General features: G+C 47.1%; 1 protein-coding gene across 8 annotated transcripts in view; it reads left to right on the top strand.

Annotated features, from left to right (window-relative positions):
* Positions 1-15,907, top strand: part of PRKX (protein kinase X-linked) — a 426,401-nt gene that overhangs the window by 369,443 nt on the left and 41,051 nt on the right. For 7 of the 8 annotated variants that reach the window (XR_003857043.1, XM_029603697.1, XM_029603699.1 and 4 more), the window contains one exon: positions 5,726-5,877. Coding sequence is in view for 7 of the 8 variants with exons in the window: in XM_029603697.1 (XP_029459557.1) it covers positions 5,726-5,851 (126 nt within the window). In the remaining variant the exon portion in view is untranslated. Of the gene's footprint in view, positions 1-5,725; positions 5,878-7,319; positions 7,603-15,907 lie in introns of those variants that run through there. The other variant, XM_029603698.1, reaches the window with a different exon arrangement.

Genomic DNA, 15,907 nt, shown 5'->3' with positions numbered 1-15,907 from the left:
TTGGGTGTTTTTTTTCTGTGTAGGGTCCCCCTTCGTGATCGGTATCCCTCCGTTTCAGTAGGTATCCTTGTTTTCGATCTCTTGTTCTTTGCAGTCAGTTCCCGAGACTTGCACCATGGTGCCTGGTCATCGACCACGCGCCGGCCTCTTTTATCAATTGCGTCATCAGGTTTTCAACAGTGCCCCCAGTGCCCGCGGATCATGTCCATCACGGATTCACATGAGGTATGTATCCTCTGCCTGGGAGCCTCACACAACATCCAAGGGTGGTGTTTGTGTGACCAGATGATCAGGTCTCCAAAACCTTCCACTCCGGCTTCAGTGTCCTTGATGCCCAAGGCCCGTGGGGAATCGTCTTCGTCCCTTTCCCTGGCGGTCCCACTATCCAATACCTCTGAGGATCGGGGAGAAGGAGATTGATCCTCAGTGGTATCTCCCCTCGGGGTCATTGTCGTCCTCTGCACTGGGGAAAGGCGAGGCCAAGCGCCTGAAGTCCAGGAAGCATCAACACTGGTCACCGTCTCACCATGGTTCCGGAGCAGCACCGGCAGCTGCCGAGCCACCATCGAAGTGGCACCGGCCACAGGAGGCCCCATCCTCTGATGCCCTCGGTAGCCCGAAACATTCCCCACCGGCTACGGTACAGGATGCCGTGCCACCTTGTAGACTTGAGGATATGCCGGCGACGCCTCATCCCCCTCCATCAGTCCTAACCACTCAAGGCTTCCAGGAGGAGCTGGACTGCAGGGTGCAATCAGCGGTGCTGCCGGCGCCACCAGCCCCCATACCGGTGCCCGAGCCTCCGCCATCGATGCTCACACCCCTGCTGGAGCATCTGGACATCCTTCTCGGCGCCCTACCGATGCAACCGGTGCCTGAATGGCCTTTGATGCCTCCTCAGCCACAGATGCCCTCCACTGGAGTGATCCTGATTCCCGGGTTCTACGACGAGGATGGGGCCTCTGGGACCGGGCACCCTTGCCTGCAGTTCCACAGGCCGCTGCCTGTTCCCCCTGGCGTACCATGGCCGATGCCCCCCTCGATGCTGGGGGTTCCATCGATGCCATTGGTGCCCCTCATGGCCCTTAGAGATGAGCTTCATTTTTCTGGCTCAGGTCGGGTTTCAGTTCGGGCGGTTCGTGGGAAAACTCGTTTTCCCATGGATCATTTTCCAGAAAAAAACGAAGCTGGAACCCGAACCTGAAACCAGAAAAATGAATTAAAAAAAAAAAAATCCTGAATCGGAAAAAAAACACCCCAGCCCTTCAATTGTACTTTCTTACAACCCCCTCCACCATCCCGATCCCTCCCCAAGACTTACTAAAAGCCCTGGTGGTCCAGCGGGGTCCAGCGAGTGATCTCTCCCTCCGGGCTGTCAATGGCGCCGATGGCCCTTTGCCCTTACGATGTCACGGGGGCTACCGGTGCCATTGGTCAGCCCCTGTCACATGGTAGGAGCAATGGACGGCCGGCGCCATCTTGTGCTCCTGCCATGTGACAGGGGCCGACCAATGGCACCGGTAGTCCCTGTGACATAGTAAGGGCAAAGGCTATTGGTGCCATTTTGAATACTGGCAGCCAACGGCCCGAGTGCAGGAGATTGCTCTCGGACCCCCGCTGGACCACCAGGGGCTGACCAATGGCACCGGTAGCCCCTGTGACATCGTAAGGGCAAAGGGTCATCGGCGCCATTTTGATTCATAGCAGGCCCGACGGCACGGAGGGAGAGATCGCTTGCGGGACCCCGCTGGACCACCAGGGCTTTTAGTAAGTCTTGTGGAGGGGTTGTAATACAGTAAATGTGAAGGGTTGGGGTGGCTTTTTTTTTTTTTTTTTTTAAATAAATGTGCCCCCCCCCCCCCCCCCCCCGCACTAACCCGAAAAACAAATTTTCCCCGCAGTTCAGGGAAAATCCGTTTTGTGGTTCAGGTCCCCCCGAACCACTACGAATTAGGCAATTTCATCGAAATTTCCTAATTCGTGATAAACGAATGCACATCTCTAATGGCCCTCGGCGCTCGGGCCCCAGTGAGGAGGTGGGTCCTTATGACCCATGGAGCGATGACTCTTCGGACTCATCCTCAGAGTTCTCCGATGACCCCCTCTTGGAGGAACGGCGTCTGTCTCTGCCCGAAGACCTGTCATTTGCCAGCTTTGTAGGGACAGTGGCAGAGGCCATCCCCTTCCAGCTCCTGTCAGAGGAGGATACCCGTCATAAGATGCTGGAGGTCCTCCAGTTCATCGACACTCCCAAGGAAATTGTGGCAGTGCTTGTCCACGACATCTTTAAGGAGCTCCTCCTCAGTATGTGGGAACACCCGGTGTCAGTGTCCCCGGTCAACAGGAAGGCCAATGCCACTTATCTGTTGCAGCAGGCCTGGGCTTTGAACGGTGGCACCTCCGCCCTCAAGAAATCTAGATGTTCCCGGACCCACACTTCTGCCCCTCCAGAGTGTGAACACAGGGAACTTGAAGGCATATGGAGAAAAATGTTTCAAGGGGTCATGCTGGTGTCCCACATTGTGGTCTACCAGCTGTACATGACCCAATACGACCACAGTCTGTGGAAACAAGTCCAAGACTTTGTGGAAGGCCTTCCCCGTCAGCAGCTGGAATCTCTTGCAGCCATTGCCACATTGGGCCTTGAGGCAGATAAGCACAAGGTGAGGTCCACCTATGACGTGTTCGAAACCGCAGCCCGCCTGGCCGCTGGGGGCGTGGGTGCCAGATGGCTGGCTTGGCTCCAAGCCTCAGGACTCCAGCCGGAGGTTCAAGACCGGCTCGAACCTGTTTGGGGACGAGGTGAAGGAGGTAATGGTGCAGCTGACCGGTTAGCCTGACTTCAGTGCCAGGAAAAATAGTGGAAAGTGTTCTAAACATCAAAATCACAGAACATATAGAAAGATATGGTTTAATGGAACAAAGTCAGCATGGCTTTACCCAGGGCAAGTCTTGCCTCACAAATCTGCTTCACTTTTTTGAAGGAGTTAATAAACATGTGGATAAAGGTGAACCGGTAGATATAGTATACTTGGATTTTCAGAAGGCGTTTGACAAAGTTCCTCATGAGAGGCTCTAGGAAAAGTAAAAAGTCATGGGATAGGTGGCGATGTCCTTTCGTGGATTGCAAACTGGCTAAAAGACAGGAAACAGAGAGTAGGATTGAATGGGCAATTTTCTCAATGGAAGGGAGTGGACAGTGGAGTGCCTCAGGGATCTGTATTGGGACCCTTACTGTTCAATATATTTATAAATGATCTGGAAAGAAATACGACGAGTGAAATAATCAAATTTGCAGATGACACAAAATTGTTCAGAGTAGTTAAATCACAAGCAGATTGTGATAAATTGCAGGAAGACCTTGTGAGACTGGAAAATTGGGCATCCAAATGGCAGATGAAATTTAATGTGGATAAGTGCAAGGTGATGCATATAGGGAAAAATAACCCATGCTATAATTACACAATGTTAGGTTCCACATTAGGTGCTACAACCCAAGAAAGAGATCTAGGTGTCATAGTGGATAACACATTGAAATCGTCTGTTTAGTGTGCTGCGGCAGTCAAAAAAGCAAACAGAATGTTGGGAATTATTAGAAAAGGAATGATGAATAAAACGGAAAATGTCATAATGCCTCTGTATCGCTCCATGGTGAGACCGCACCTTGAATACTGTGTACAATTCTGGTCGCCGCATCTCAAAAAAGATATAATTGCGATGGAGAAGGTACAGAGAAGGGCTACCAAAATAAGGGGAATGGAACAACTCCCCTATGAGGAAAGACTAAAGAGGTTAGGACTTTTCAGCTTGGAGAAGAGACGACTGAGGGGGGGATATGATAGAGGTGTTTAAAATCATGAGAGGTCTAGAACGGGTAGATGTGAATTGGTTATTTACTCTTTCGGATAGTAGAAAGACTAGGGGACACTCCATGAAGTTAGCATGGGGCACATTTAAAACTAATCGGAGAAAGTTCTTTTTTACTCAATGCACAATTAAACTCTGGAATTTGTTGCCAGAGAATGTGGTTCGTGCAGTTAGTATAGCTGTGTTTAAAAAAGGATTGGATAAGTTCTTGGAGGAGAAGTCCATTACCTGCTATTAAGTTCACTTAGAGAATAGCCACTGCCATTAGCAATGGTTACATGGAATAGACTTAGTTTTTGGGTACTTGCCAGGTTCTTATGACCTGGATTGGCCACTGTTGGAAACAGGATGCTGGGCTTGATGGACCCTTGGTCTGACCCAGTATGGCATTTTCTTATGTTCTTCTTATGTTCAGCAACTCTCTGCCAGCCCCTCAAATGCCCTTCATCCACCAGGAAGACCTCCAGGCCGGGCTCTCGGACCAGTCCCAAGGGTCACGGCTGGCAGCAACGGGCTCCGAGGACCCAACCAGCACCCCCCCCCCCCCCCCTTGCAGGCTCCATCTACAGGCTTTTGACTGGCAGTGAGGAGGCACGAGCCAGATGCTGGTTCCCCTGGTGCTCAATCCCCAGGTCGGTGGCACTCTTCTTTGCTTTGCCCGCCGGGTCACCTAAACACACTGGCGGACCACCTCAGTCAGTCCTTCTAGCCACACGAGTGGTCCCTGATCTCTTATTTATTATTTTTATATACCGACATTCGATCTCAATTGATCACCCTTCTATACTTCTCCTTCCCTCCCCTGCCCCCACTCAAACTCCCTTTCCTCAGTCTTACCCTCTTTCTCCCACTGCCTCCCTCCCCTTTCACTGAAACCCCCCTTCCCTCACTCTCACCTCCCTCCCCTTCCCTCAGTCACTCCCCACCCTCTCTCAATCCCATCCCTCACTCTCATCCCCTCTCAACTCATCCACAACTCCTTCCCTCTCCCTCAGCCCTCCTCCACTTCCTCTTTTTCGGTTCTCCACAACTTCTTACTCTTCCCATTTATTCACTCACATCCCTTTTCCTTCCATCTCCTCACCTCATCCACAACCCCTTCCCTCTCCCTCTTGTTCTCTTCAGCGCGGTCCCGCTATCGCTGGATGGCGCAGACACGGAGATGGAAGGTCTCCAGGGATCCTTCCCTTGTGCGCGCCTCAGCTGCTCCTCCCCGCCTCTGCATTTCCTCCCAGCACCATATGCTGGCCCGCCTGACACTCCGATGCCGCCACCGCTACTCCTCCCGATATCGCCGACGCCGCTTCGCCGCTACTGCTTCTCCCAGCGTCATATGCTGGCCTGCCCGACACACTGATGCCGCCGCCACTCCGCCGCTGCTTCTTCTCCCAGCGCCATATTGTAGTTCCGCTCTCACCGATGTGCTCTCCCGCCCACGCATGCGCGGTAGAGCTGCTCTTTAATGCGCATTTGCGTGCAGTCGGTCACAGCCCATTTATAAGTTAGATTATGAGACTGAAGGGGGACCTTGTGTGGATGCACGGATAGCAGCAGGCTGGGCATGCTCAGTCTAACAGCCAAAGTTTCTAGAAACTTTGACAAAAGTTTTCCGTGCCAGGCTTCATAGGATGATGTCACCCACATGTGAGGACTAACATCCTGCTGTCCTAGGAGAACACCTGTTACAGGTAAGCAACTGCGCTTTATTACAGAAAAATAATTTGCCATATTTGCTATAAAGGTTGGCCACTATGGTGTGCGCCATTTCTCTCCAAAATCATTATAGCTAATAGTAATTTTCTTGTCTTCAGTGGGTAACACAAACGTTAATACAATTTTGTTTTACTCTTATTCTTAGCCTCCAATAGTACCAAAGTTATCCCATGAAGGTGACACATCCAATTTTGAAACTTATCCTGAAGAGGACTGGAAAAATGTTTCTCCAGCAACTTCAAAAGAATTAGAATTGTTTAAGAATTTTTAGATATGGAGAAAAGATTATTTTGCAAGGTAAGCTGCAAAGTTAAAATTGATTTGAATACTGAAGAAATAATGTGCAGTATGTCCACTTAAATGTGGTAGCAGGCACCATCGATTTCTATGAAACTCTCAATCACATTTATGCAGAAAGCATTTTAATTTGAGGGTCAGCAGTATGATGTTCCCAACGAATATCTGTCTATAAAAAATGCTAAATAAAAAAAATAAATTTTGTTGTTGTCAGGAATTGTCCACATCAACTTACGCACAATATATTAGTTCTTTTAGACATGTCAATTTTTCAGCAGTGTATAGGCCTGTCAACTCTAGTGTTTCAAACTGTTTAAATAGTAATGTATGAACCAGATGATACTTTATTACATATGTGGTTTAGAGAATAATATGGAATGTTATATTGATGCTTAAAAATTACTTATATAGTATGTTTGTGTAATAAATTAAAAAAAATTATATATATATCTAACTTATAAATGGGCTCTGACTGACGGCCCGCAAATGTGCAGTGGAGAGCAGCTCTACCACGCATGCGCAGGCGGGTGAGCACGTCGGTTAGAGCGGAGCTACAATATGGCGCTGGGAGGAGTGGCGGCGGTATCGGTGTGTCGGGCGGGCCAGCATATGGTGCTGGGAGAAGCAGCAGTGGCAGAGTAGCGGCGGTGGCATTGGAGTGTCGGGCGGGCTAGCATATGGTGCTAGGAGGACATGCAGCGGCGGGGAGGAGCAGCTGAGGCGCGTGCGAGGAAGGGATCTCCGGAGACCTCCCGTCTCCGTGTCTGCGCCGTCCAGTGAGAGCAGGGCCGCGATGAAGAGAACAAGAGGGAGAGGGAAGGGGTTGTGGATGAGGTGAGGGGATGGAAGGAAAAGGGATGTGAGTGAATAAATGGGAAGGGTAAGAAGTTGTGGAGAACTGAAAAAGAGGGAGTGGAGGAGGGCTGAAGAAGAGGGAAGGGATTGTGGATGAGAGTGAGGGATGGGATTGAGAGAGGGTGAGGAGTGACTGAGGGAAGGGGAGGGAGAATGAGGGGGGAAGTGAGAGTGAGGGAAGGGGGTTTCAGTGAAAGGGGAGGGAGGCAGTGGGAGAAAGAGGGTAAGACTGAGGGAAGGGAGTTTGAGTGGGGGCAGAGGAGGGGAGGGAAGGGGGGGTGAGTGAGCGAGGGGAAGGGGGAGTGAGGGAGAAGTGTAGAAGGGTGCAGTGTCCGAAAATGGACCGACATTTTTTTAATGTAGCCCGTTGTTACGGGCTTAACGGCTTGTTTGTATGTATATATGTATGTATGTATATATGTATGTATGTATATATGTATGTGTATGTATATATGTATGTATATGTGTATATGTGTGTGTATATATATATATATATATATATATATATATGTGTGTGTGTGTGTGTGTATATAGTATTACAGTTCATATTGTCGTTTTCATTAAATAAATATGGACTTTTTTCTCAGGAAATTTGCAGCTGAAGAATGGATCAAGTACAGCATAATCAAAAGTAATGGAAAATAACTCTACTTTGAAAGCAGTACTATTAATTGGATACAGATTTGTAAATATCAAGCCAAAGAGAATTTTCAATACTTTATAAGCAAATCTTTAGCTAATTGACATTTTAAAAATATTATGTCTCTTAGAGCTTGAGTAACCCAGAAATGAGCATATAGCAGGAAGAATTCCACATTTGCTGACTATTTAACTGGCATAAAATTAAATATTCAAGCCCAAAAAAATTTACTGTGGTTTGGCAAGATTTCTTCAAGGACAAGCATGGACTTGTCCTTGGAGAAATGTCATGACTTCTAAGGCGTTGATATGAAACATCTCCCAACATCTGCTGGAAAAACTTAGAAAAGCTTTTCCAATCCTGCTTGGACTTTCCTTCACAGTTGCCCACACTCGCACCAAGTTTCTCCCTAAGATAGTATCAGTATTCCACCATAACCAGTCTGTCCTCCTGCCAACCTTTTTCTCATCGCTACTTGCTCAAAAAGTTGAGCAAGCCCTGCACAATTTGAATTGCAAAAGAGCCATCTGTTGCGTCCGTCGGTCTGACGACTTTGACCTCTGTGCCTCACCTTTCTTCCTTCTCTCTCCTCAAGCCTTGGGAAGATGTCTGCTGCCGCGTCTTCATGCCGCTCTCTCCGGTGTCCCCGGATCGGCAATGGTGTTCGCCATGATTTTCCTGAGGGCCTCCTTGGGTGTGCATGCGCACGCAACCCACGTCTATATCCACGTCATGACAGGAACCTCGGGGGCGTCCCTTCCGAGTGACGTCATCACATCCTGGTATTTAGCCTGCCCTTCGTTTGCTAACAAACTGAGTTAGCAAGGATTGGATTGCTTCCAGTCTAAGCTGCTCTGCCGCTTCCCAGCTGCCGCAGGAAGCTCTCTGCCCTTCGGGGTATTTCTTCACTAACCTGGGTACCCTTTCCTTGGGGGCCCTTCTGCTCTATTTCAGGTACCTATCTTTGGATACCAGGTACTCGCTCCTTGAGGGCCTGCTCTCCCTAATCTGGTGCCTGCTACTGAATAACTTCTGCCTGCCTGGACCTTCAACTATAGCTTCTGCTTCAGTGAGTACTAACCCTTTCAATCTGTCTCATCTTCAGCTTCAGCGCTCAGTGTCTACATCCGGGACCTGTCCCTGCTACACCGCGCTGCCTATCACTTACTCGAGTGTGAGACTGGTCTCCTCTGCTGAGGACCCCCGTACTACTTCACTAGGCTACCTCCACTGCTGCCCGCTCCCCAGGCAGTACCATCGAGCTGTACAATAAATACAACTTCTCTGTGTCTGCGTGTATAGCATCTAGCCTAGTACTGCAGTTCCTCACTGGGCTCCTCCCCATGGGAGTGGCCATCACTGCAGTACCCAAGAATCCACTCCAACACCTCATAACCATAACAGATTGCTAACTCCATGGATTCTGCTCAGCTCACCGCTTTGCAGGCCATTCCGGGCCTTGCCCAGCGAATCTCCGAACAGAATTCGTTGGACAACTTGACTGTTGCCTTAAATCAGTTACACGCACAGATGAATGCACCGGCTGCCGCAGGTAAAGAAGTTATACCGCCAGAAGTGACTGTCAAGTCTACAGTGCCTCTATCTGCTCCATCATGCTTCGCGGGTGAAGTTTGGAAGTGTAAAGGATTTATTAATCAATGTTGCATGCTCTTTTCTCTGCAACCTAACCATTTCCCTACAGTGTATGCCAAGACCACCTATATCCTTTCGTATCTGGAGGGAAGAGCGCTGGCTTGGGCCTCACCGCTGTGGGAGCGCAGTGACCCTATCCTGAATGATCTTGCCGGGTTTCTTGAACTGTTTAAGTCAGGATTTGATGACCCTGCCCAGTACTCGTTAGCAGGATCAGCTTTGGTTAATCTAAAACAAGGTAACAAACCTTTACCAGACTTCGCCATTGAATTCAAGATGTTGGCTTCTGAATTACATTGTGACCCTAGGTGCCTGAAAACCCTATTCTTTGAAGGTCTGAACTCCCGGTTGCAAGATGAACTGGTGACTCGTGAGATGCCCGAGACCTTAGCGGAACTTATGAACTTGGCAGCAAAGATTGATCGCCGAATTCGCGACAAAGTTCAAGAGGTCAAGGGTCCCAGAAGACCACTCCAGGGAGAGATTCGTGTCAAGTCTGTACCCAGGCCTACACTCCCAGTGCCTGCTGCTAGCGAAGAAGAACCAATGCAATTGGCCCGTAGTCATTTGACTTCTAAAGAGAGACGATTCCCAGACCTAAGTCCTGTGGAAGGACTCTTCTTAGGTCTAAGTGAACCCTCTCCTCCACTCTCTCTTCCAGTATCTTTAATCTGCGGGCCTTTGGAATATCAGACCTTTGCCTTAGTAGACTCTGGGGCAGGGGGAAATTTCATTTTGAAACGTCTAGTTGAACACTTGCGGATCCCTACCACTACTATGACGTCTCCATTACTATTGTCCTTTATTCATGGAGAGCCCTTACCGGGTGAAGTAACTCTGCTTACAGAACCAGTGAGCTTGTGTACCAGTGCTCTTCGTACAGAGACTATTTCCTTCTTTGTGCTAGAGAAGGCCATGCACCCTTTGGTACTTAGGATTCCGTGCCTGCAGAAACACATGCCACAATTGAACTGGACCACTTTGGAGCTTTCATGTTGGGGTCCAGATTGTCATGGCAAATGCTTAATGGAAGTCTCTCTAATACCATGCATGCCAACTACTGCGTTGTTGCCTGGGTTGCCGCCTCAATATGCATCTTACCAAGATGTATTCTCAAAAGAAGCTGCTGATGTGTTACCTCCACACAGATCATATGACTGCGCAATTAATTTGAAGCCAAATACGGAACCACCCAAAGGAAGAGTCTACCCCCTCTCTGTAGTGGAGAATAAGGCGATGTCTGAATACATCCAGGCGAATCTCCAGAAAGGCTTCATAAAACAGTCTAAGTCTCCTGCCGGCGCAGGATTTTTCTTCGTGGGGAAAGGACGGAACGTTACGTCCGTGCATTGACTACAGAGGTCTGAATGAGATCACCATAAAGGACCGCTACCCTTTACCACTCATCTCTGAGCTATTTGATAGGTTACAGGGAGCCAATATATTCTCCAAGCTTGACCTCAAAGGAGCATATAATTTAGTTCGCATCCACGCTGGCGATGAATGGAAGACGGCTTTTAATACCTGGGATGGACACTTGAAATACCTGGTGATGCCCTTTGGCTTGTGCAACACCCCGGCTGTCTTCCAAAATATGATGAACGATATTCTGCGTGATTTACTCTACCAATGTGTCATTGTCTACTTAGATGACATCTTGATATTTTCTCAGGACCTGCAATCCCATCAGGAAGATGTCAAAAGAGTTCTACAGAGACTTTGCAAGAACTGCTTGTACGCCAAATTGTCTAAATGTGAATTTCATAAAGAATCTGTGCCCTTCTTAGGTTACATTGTTTCAAACAATGGTTTCCAAATGGACCCTCAGAAGCTTGAGAGTATTCAAAAATGGCCACAACCCCCGGGCTTAAAAGCTCTAAGATGATTTTGGGGATTTACCAATTACTACCGGACCTTTATTAAAAATTACTCTTCATTGACTGTTGCTTTAACAGCAATGACTAAGAAGGGAGCCAATGCTGCTACTTGGTCTATGGAAGCTGTGACTGCGTTCCAGAAGTTAAGATGCCTTTCAAAGCAAACCATGTCTCCGCCATCCAGACCCTACTCGACCCTTCATTGTGGAAGTCGATGCCTGTGAAATAGGTGTAGGGGCCGTGCTAAGCCAGACCGGTGATTCAAAGATCTTGCACCCCTGTCCATTCTTTTCCCGACGCTTCTTGCCAGCGGAGAAGAACTATGACATTGGGGATAAAGAACTGTTGGCAATAAAAATGGCATTTGAAGAATTGTGCCCCTGGCTTGAAGGTGCCCAACATCAGATTACTGTTTACACCGATCACAAAAATCTGGACTACCTAGGTCACGATCAGCGCCTCAACCATAGACAGACGAGGTGGTCCCTGTTCAACAGATTTGACGTTTTGCTGAAATATCACCTTGGTGACAAGAATGTCAGAGCAGACACATTATCTTGCTCTTTCCTCTCAGAGGACGTACCTGATGAACCCCAGCATATTATTGACCCGAAGAGAATGATTCTCACAGCTACACATTCAGTACCCCCGGGCAAGACCATTGTACCTTGCAATCTAAGAAAGAAATTGCTAAGATGGATTCATGATTTGAAACTGGCCGGACACCCTGCGAACACTGGCCAAGCTACAAAAGTACTTTTGGTGGTCCACCATGAAAGAAGACACTCTCGCTTACGTAGCCTCCTGTTTCAATTGTGCCAGACAGAAACCTTCGCCTGGACGTCCTTGGGGCCTGCTTCAACCCTTGCTAGCACCGGATGAGCCCTGGACCCATATTGCAACAGATTTTGTGGTGGACCTGCCACTTTATTGAGGTAACAATTCCATTTGGGTTACAGTGGACCGATTTTTGAAGATGGCTCTCTTTGTGGCTCTCCCTGGCTTGCCATCAGCCATGGAACTTGCTAAGTTATTCATCAGTCACATATTTCTCCTACATGGCATGCCTAAACATATTGTTTCTGACAGAGGAGCTCAATTTACAGCAAAGTTCTGGAAAGCCTTGTGTAAGAAATTCGACATCTCACTTGACTTCACCCCTGCGTATCATCCTCAGTCAAATGGCCAAACTGAGAGAATGAATAGAACTCTCAAACAGTTCCTCCGCGCCTATGTCTGTTCATGACAGAATGTCTGGGCTGAACGGTTGCCCTGGGCTGAATTTGCCATCAATTCGCAACCAGCGTCATCTACTGGATTTACTCCATTTGACGTGGTCAGTTACTCACCTTGGAAAGGTGTTGAGGTAGTGTGATTGGGTTTGAATAGGGATCAACATTTGTTAATCAAGAGAGCAGTGAGTCACTCTGGCTGACTAACTGAAGTTAGACCGTTTGTATTTCCCACCCCTCCCACCCATCCCTAGCTCATCCCTTAATTTATAGGCAGGTGCCACTTTCACAAAAAAAACAAAAAAAAATGTACAAAAACTTTATTGAGAATTCGATCAGACCTTGGTAGGCCACTACCAGACACATAGTGAATTCTCTAATACATTTAAAGGACGTTAGACACATTCCTACTCCCATAGCAACCTAAAACTTAACTAGGAACTGATCAAAATTGAGATGAAGGCAGCAGTCCAGCAGCAAGAGGGGGGCTTCCCAGTCTTTTGCATAGAGTGTCACATGTATGATTTTTTACCGACCGGTGAGAAGTTGTACATGTGCATGCGATGCAAAGAGCTCCTGGCTCTCAGAGAACGAGTCCGATCTCTGGAGGCTAGAGTGGCAGACCTGGAGGAGCTGAGGCAGACAGAGAGGTATATAGAATAGACCTTCAGGGACATAGTAGTCAAGTCCCAACTTCAGACTGGCAGCCCTGGTGCTGCCTTGGAGGAAGAAGGTCTCATGATGGGAGAGCACCAACCAGGTACAGCAGGAAAGGATCCTGTAGCAAGGACCTTCTCTCCAGGTGATGCATTGTCCTTTTGCACTGAGGATATCTCCCCAAGGCCTACTGCCCAGGAGGGAAGGGTTTAGTCGGCTGTCATAGTTGGTGATTCAATTATTAGGAATGTAGATAGCTGGGTGGCTGGTGGGCGTGAGGATCGCCTGATAACATGCCTACCTGGTGCAAAGGTGGCGGGCCTCACACGACACCTAGATAGGATTTTAGACAGTGCTGGGGATTAGTCGGCTGTCGTGGTACATGTAGGCACCAACGACATAGGAAAATGTGGGAGGGAGGTTCTGGAAGCCAAATTTAGGTTCTTAGGTAGAAAGCTTAAATCCAGAACCTCCAGGGTAGCATTCTCTGAAATGCTCCCTGTTCCACGCGCAGGTCACCAGAGGCAGGCAGAGCTCCGGAGTCTCAATGTGTGGATGAGACGATGGTGCAAGAAAGAGGGATTCAGTTTTGTTAGGAACTGGGGAACCTTTTGGGGAAGGGGGGAGTCTCTTCCGAAGGGATGGGCTCCACCTTAACCAGGGTGGAACCAGACTGCTGGCGCTAACCTTTAAAAAGGAGATGGAGCAGCTTTTAAACTAGAACAAAGGGGAAAGTCGACAATCGCTCAGCAGCGCATGGTTCGGAGAATGGTATCTTCAAAGGATACTAATGATGCATTAGAATTAGGGCATCCCGACAGTGAGGTTCCAATAATTAGAAAAATAGTCCAAGTGCCTGTAACTAAAAACTCACCTGAGCTAAAAAATTCTAACTTATCTCTATCAATTAAAAAGCAGAATGAAAATACAAACAAAAAACAAACTTTGAAATGTTTGTATGCTAATGCCAGAAGTCTAAGAAGTATGATGGGAGAATTAGAATGTATAGCAGTGAATGATGACATAGACTTAATTGGCATCTCAGAGACATGGTGGAAAGAGGATAACCAATGGGACAGTGCTATACCGGGGTACAAATTATATCGCAATGACAGAGGAGCACCCGGGCGGAGGTGTGGCGCTTTATGTCCAGGATGGCATAGAGTCCAACAGGATAAACATTCTGCATGAGACTAAATACAAAATTGAATCTTTATGGGTAGAAATCGCTTGTGTGTCGGGGAAGACTAAAGTGATAGGGGTATACTAACGTCCACCTGGTCAAGATGGTGAGACGGACAGTGAAATGCTAAGAGAAATTAGGGAAGTTAATCAAATTGGTAGTGCAGTAAGAATGGGAGACTTCAATTACCCAATATTGACTGGGCAAATGTATCATCGGGACAGGCTAGAGAGATAATGTTCCTGGATGGAATAAATGATAGGTTTATGGAGCAATTGGCTCAGGAACCGACAAGAGAGGGAGCAATTTTAGATCTAATTCTCAGTGGAGCACAGGACTTGGTGAGAGAGGTAATGGTGGTGGGGCCGCTTGGCATTAGTGATCATAATATGATCAAATTTGATTTAATGACTGGAAGAGGAACAGTGTGCAAATCCAAGGCTCTCGTGCTAAACTTTCAAAAGGGAAACTTTGATAAAACGAGAAAAATTGTTAGAAAAAAACTGAAAGGAGCAGCTACAAAAGTAAAAAAAAATGTCCAAGAGGCGTGGTCATTGTTAAAAAATACCATTCTAGAAGCACAGTCCAGATGTATTCCACACATTAAGAAAGGTGGAAAGAAGGCAAAACGATTACCGGCATGGTTAAAAGGGGAGGTGAAAGAAGCTATTTTAGCCAAAAGATCTTCATTCAAAAATTGGAAGAAGGATCCAACAGAAGAAAATAGGATAAAGCATAAAAATTGGCAAGTTAAATGTAAGACATTAATAAGACAGGCTAAGAGAGAATTTGAAAAGAAGTTGGCTGTAGAGGCAAAAACTCACAGTAAAAACTTTTAAAAATATATCCGAAGCAGAAAGCATGTGAGGGACTCAATTGGACCGTTAGATGATCGAGGGGTTAAAGGGGCACTTAGAGAAGATAAGGCCATCGCGGAAAGATTAAATGATTTCTTTGCTTCGGTGTTTACTGAAGAGGATGTTGGGGAGGTACCCGTAATGGAGAAGGTTTTCATGGGTAATGATTCAGATGGACTGAATCAAATCACAGTGAACCTAGAAGAAGTGGTAGGCCTGATTGACAAACTGAAGAGTAGTAAATCACCTTGACCAGATGGTATACACCCCAGAGTTCTGAAGGAACTAAAAAATGAAATTTCAGACCTATTAGTAAAAATTTGTAACCTATCATTAAAATCATCCATTGTACCTGAAGACTGGAGGATAGCAAATGTAACCCCAATATTTAAAAAGGGCTCCAGGGGCGATCCGGGAAACTACAGACCGGTTAGCCTGACTTCAGTGCCAGGAAAAATAGTGGAAAGTGTTCTAAACATCAAAATCACAGAACATATAGAAAGACATGGTTTAATGGAACAAAGTCAGCAGGGCTTTACCCAGGGCAAGTCTTGCCTCACAAATCTGCTTCACTTTTTTGAAGGAGTTAATAAACTCGTGGATAAAAGGTGAACCGGTAGATGTAGTATACTTAGATTTTCAGAAGGCTTTTGACAAAGTTCCTCATGAGAGGCTTCTCGGAAAAGTAAAAAGTCATGGGGTAGGTGGTGATGTCCTTTCGTGGATTGCAAACTGGCTAAAAGACAGGAAACAGAGTAGGATTAAATGGACAATTTTCTCAGTGGAAGGGAGTGGACAGTGGAGTGCCTCAGGGATCTGTATTGGACCCTTACTTTTCAATATATTTATAAATGATCTGGAAAGAAATAAGACGAGTGAGATAATCAAATTTGCAGATGACACAAAATTGTTCAGAGTAGTTAAATCACAAGCAGATTGTGATAAATTGCAGGAAGACCTTGTGAGACTGGAAAATTGGGCATCCAAATGGCAGATGAAATTTAATGTGGATAAGTGCAAGGTGATGCATATAGGGAAAAATAACCCATGCTATAATTACACAATGTTGGGTTCCA

This window comes from Rhinatrema bivittatum, chromosome 5, assembly GCF_901001135.1.
Source record: "Rhinatrema bivittatum chromosome 5, aRhiBiv1.1, whole genome shotgun sequence".
NCBI classification, from domain to species: domain Eukaryota; kingdom Metazoa; phylum Chordata; class Amphibia; order Gymnophiona; family Rhinatrematidae; genus Rhinatrema; species Rhinatrema bivittatum.
This window is presented reverse-complemented; position numbering and strand designations above follow the sequence as displayed.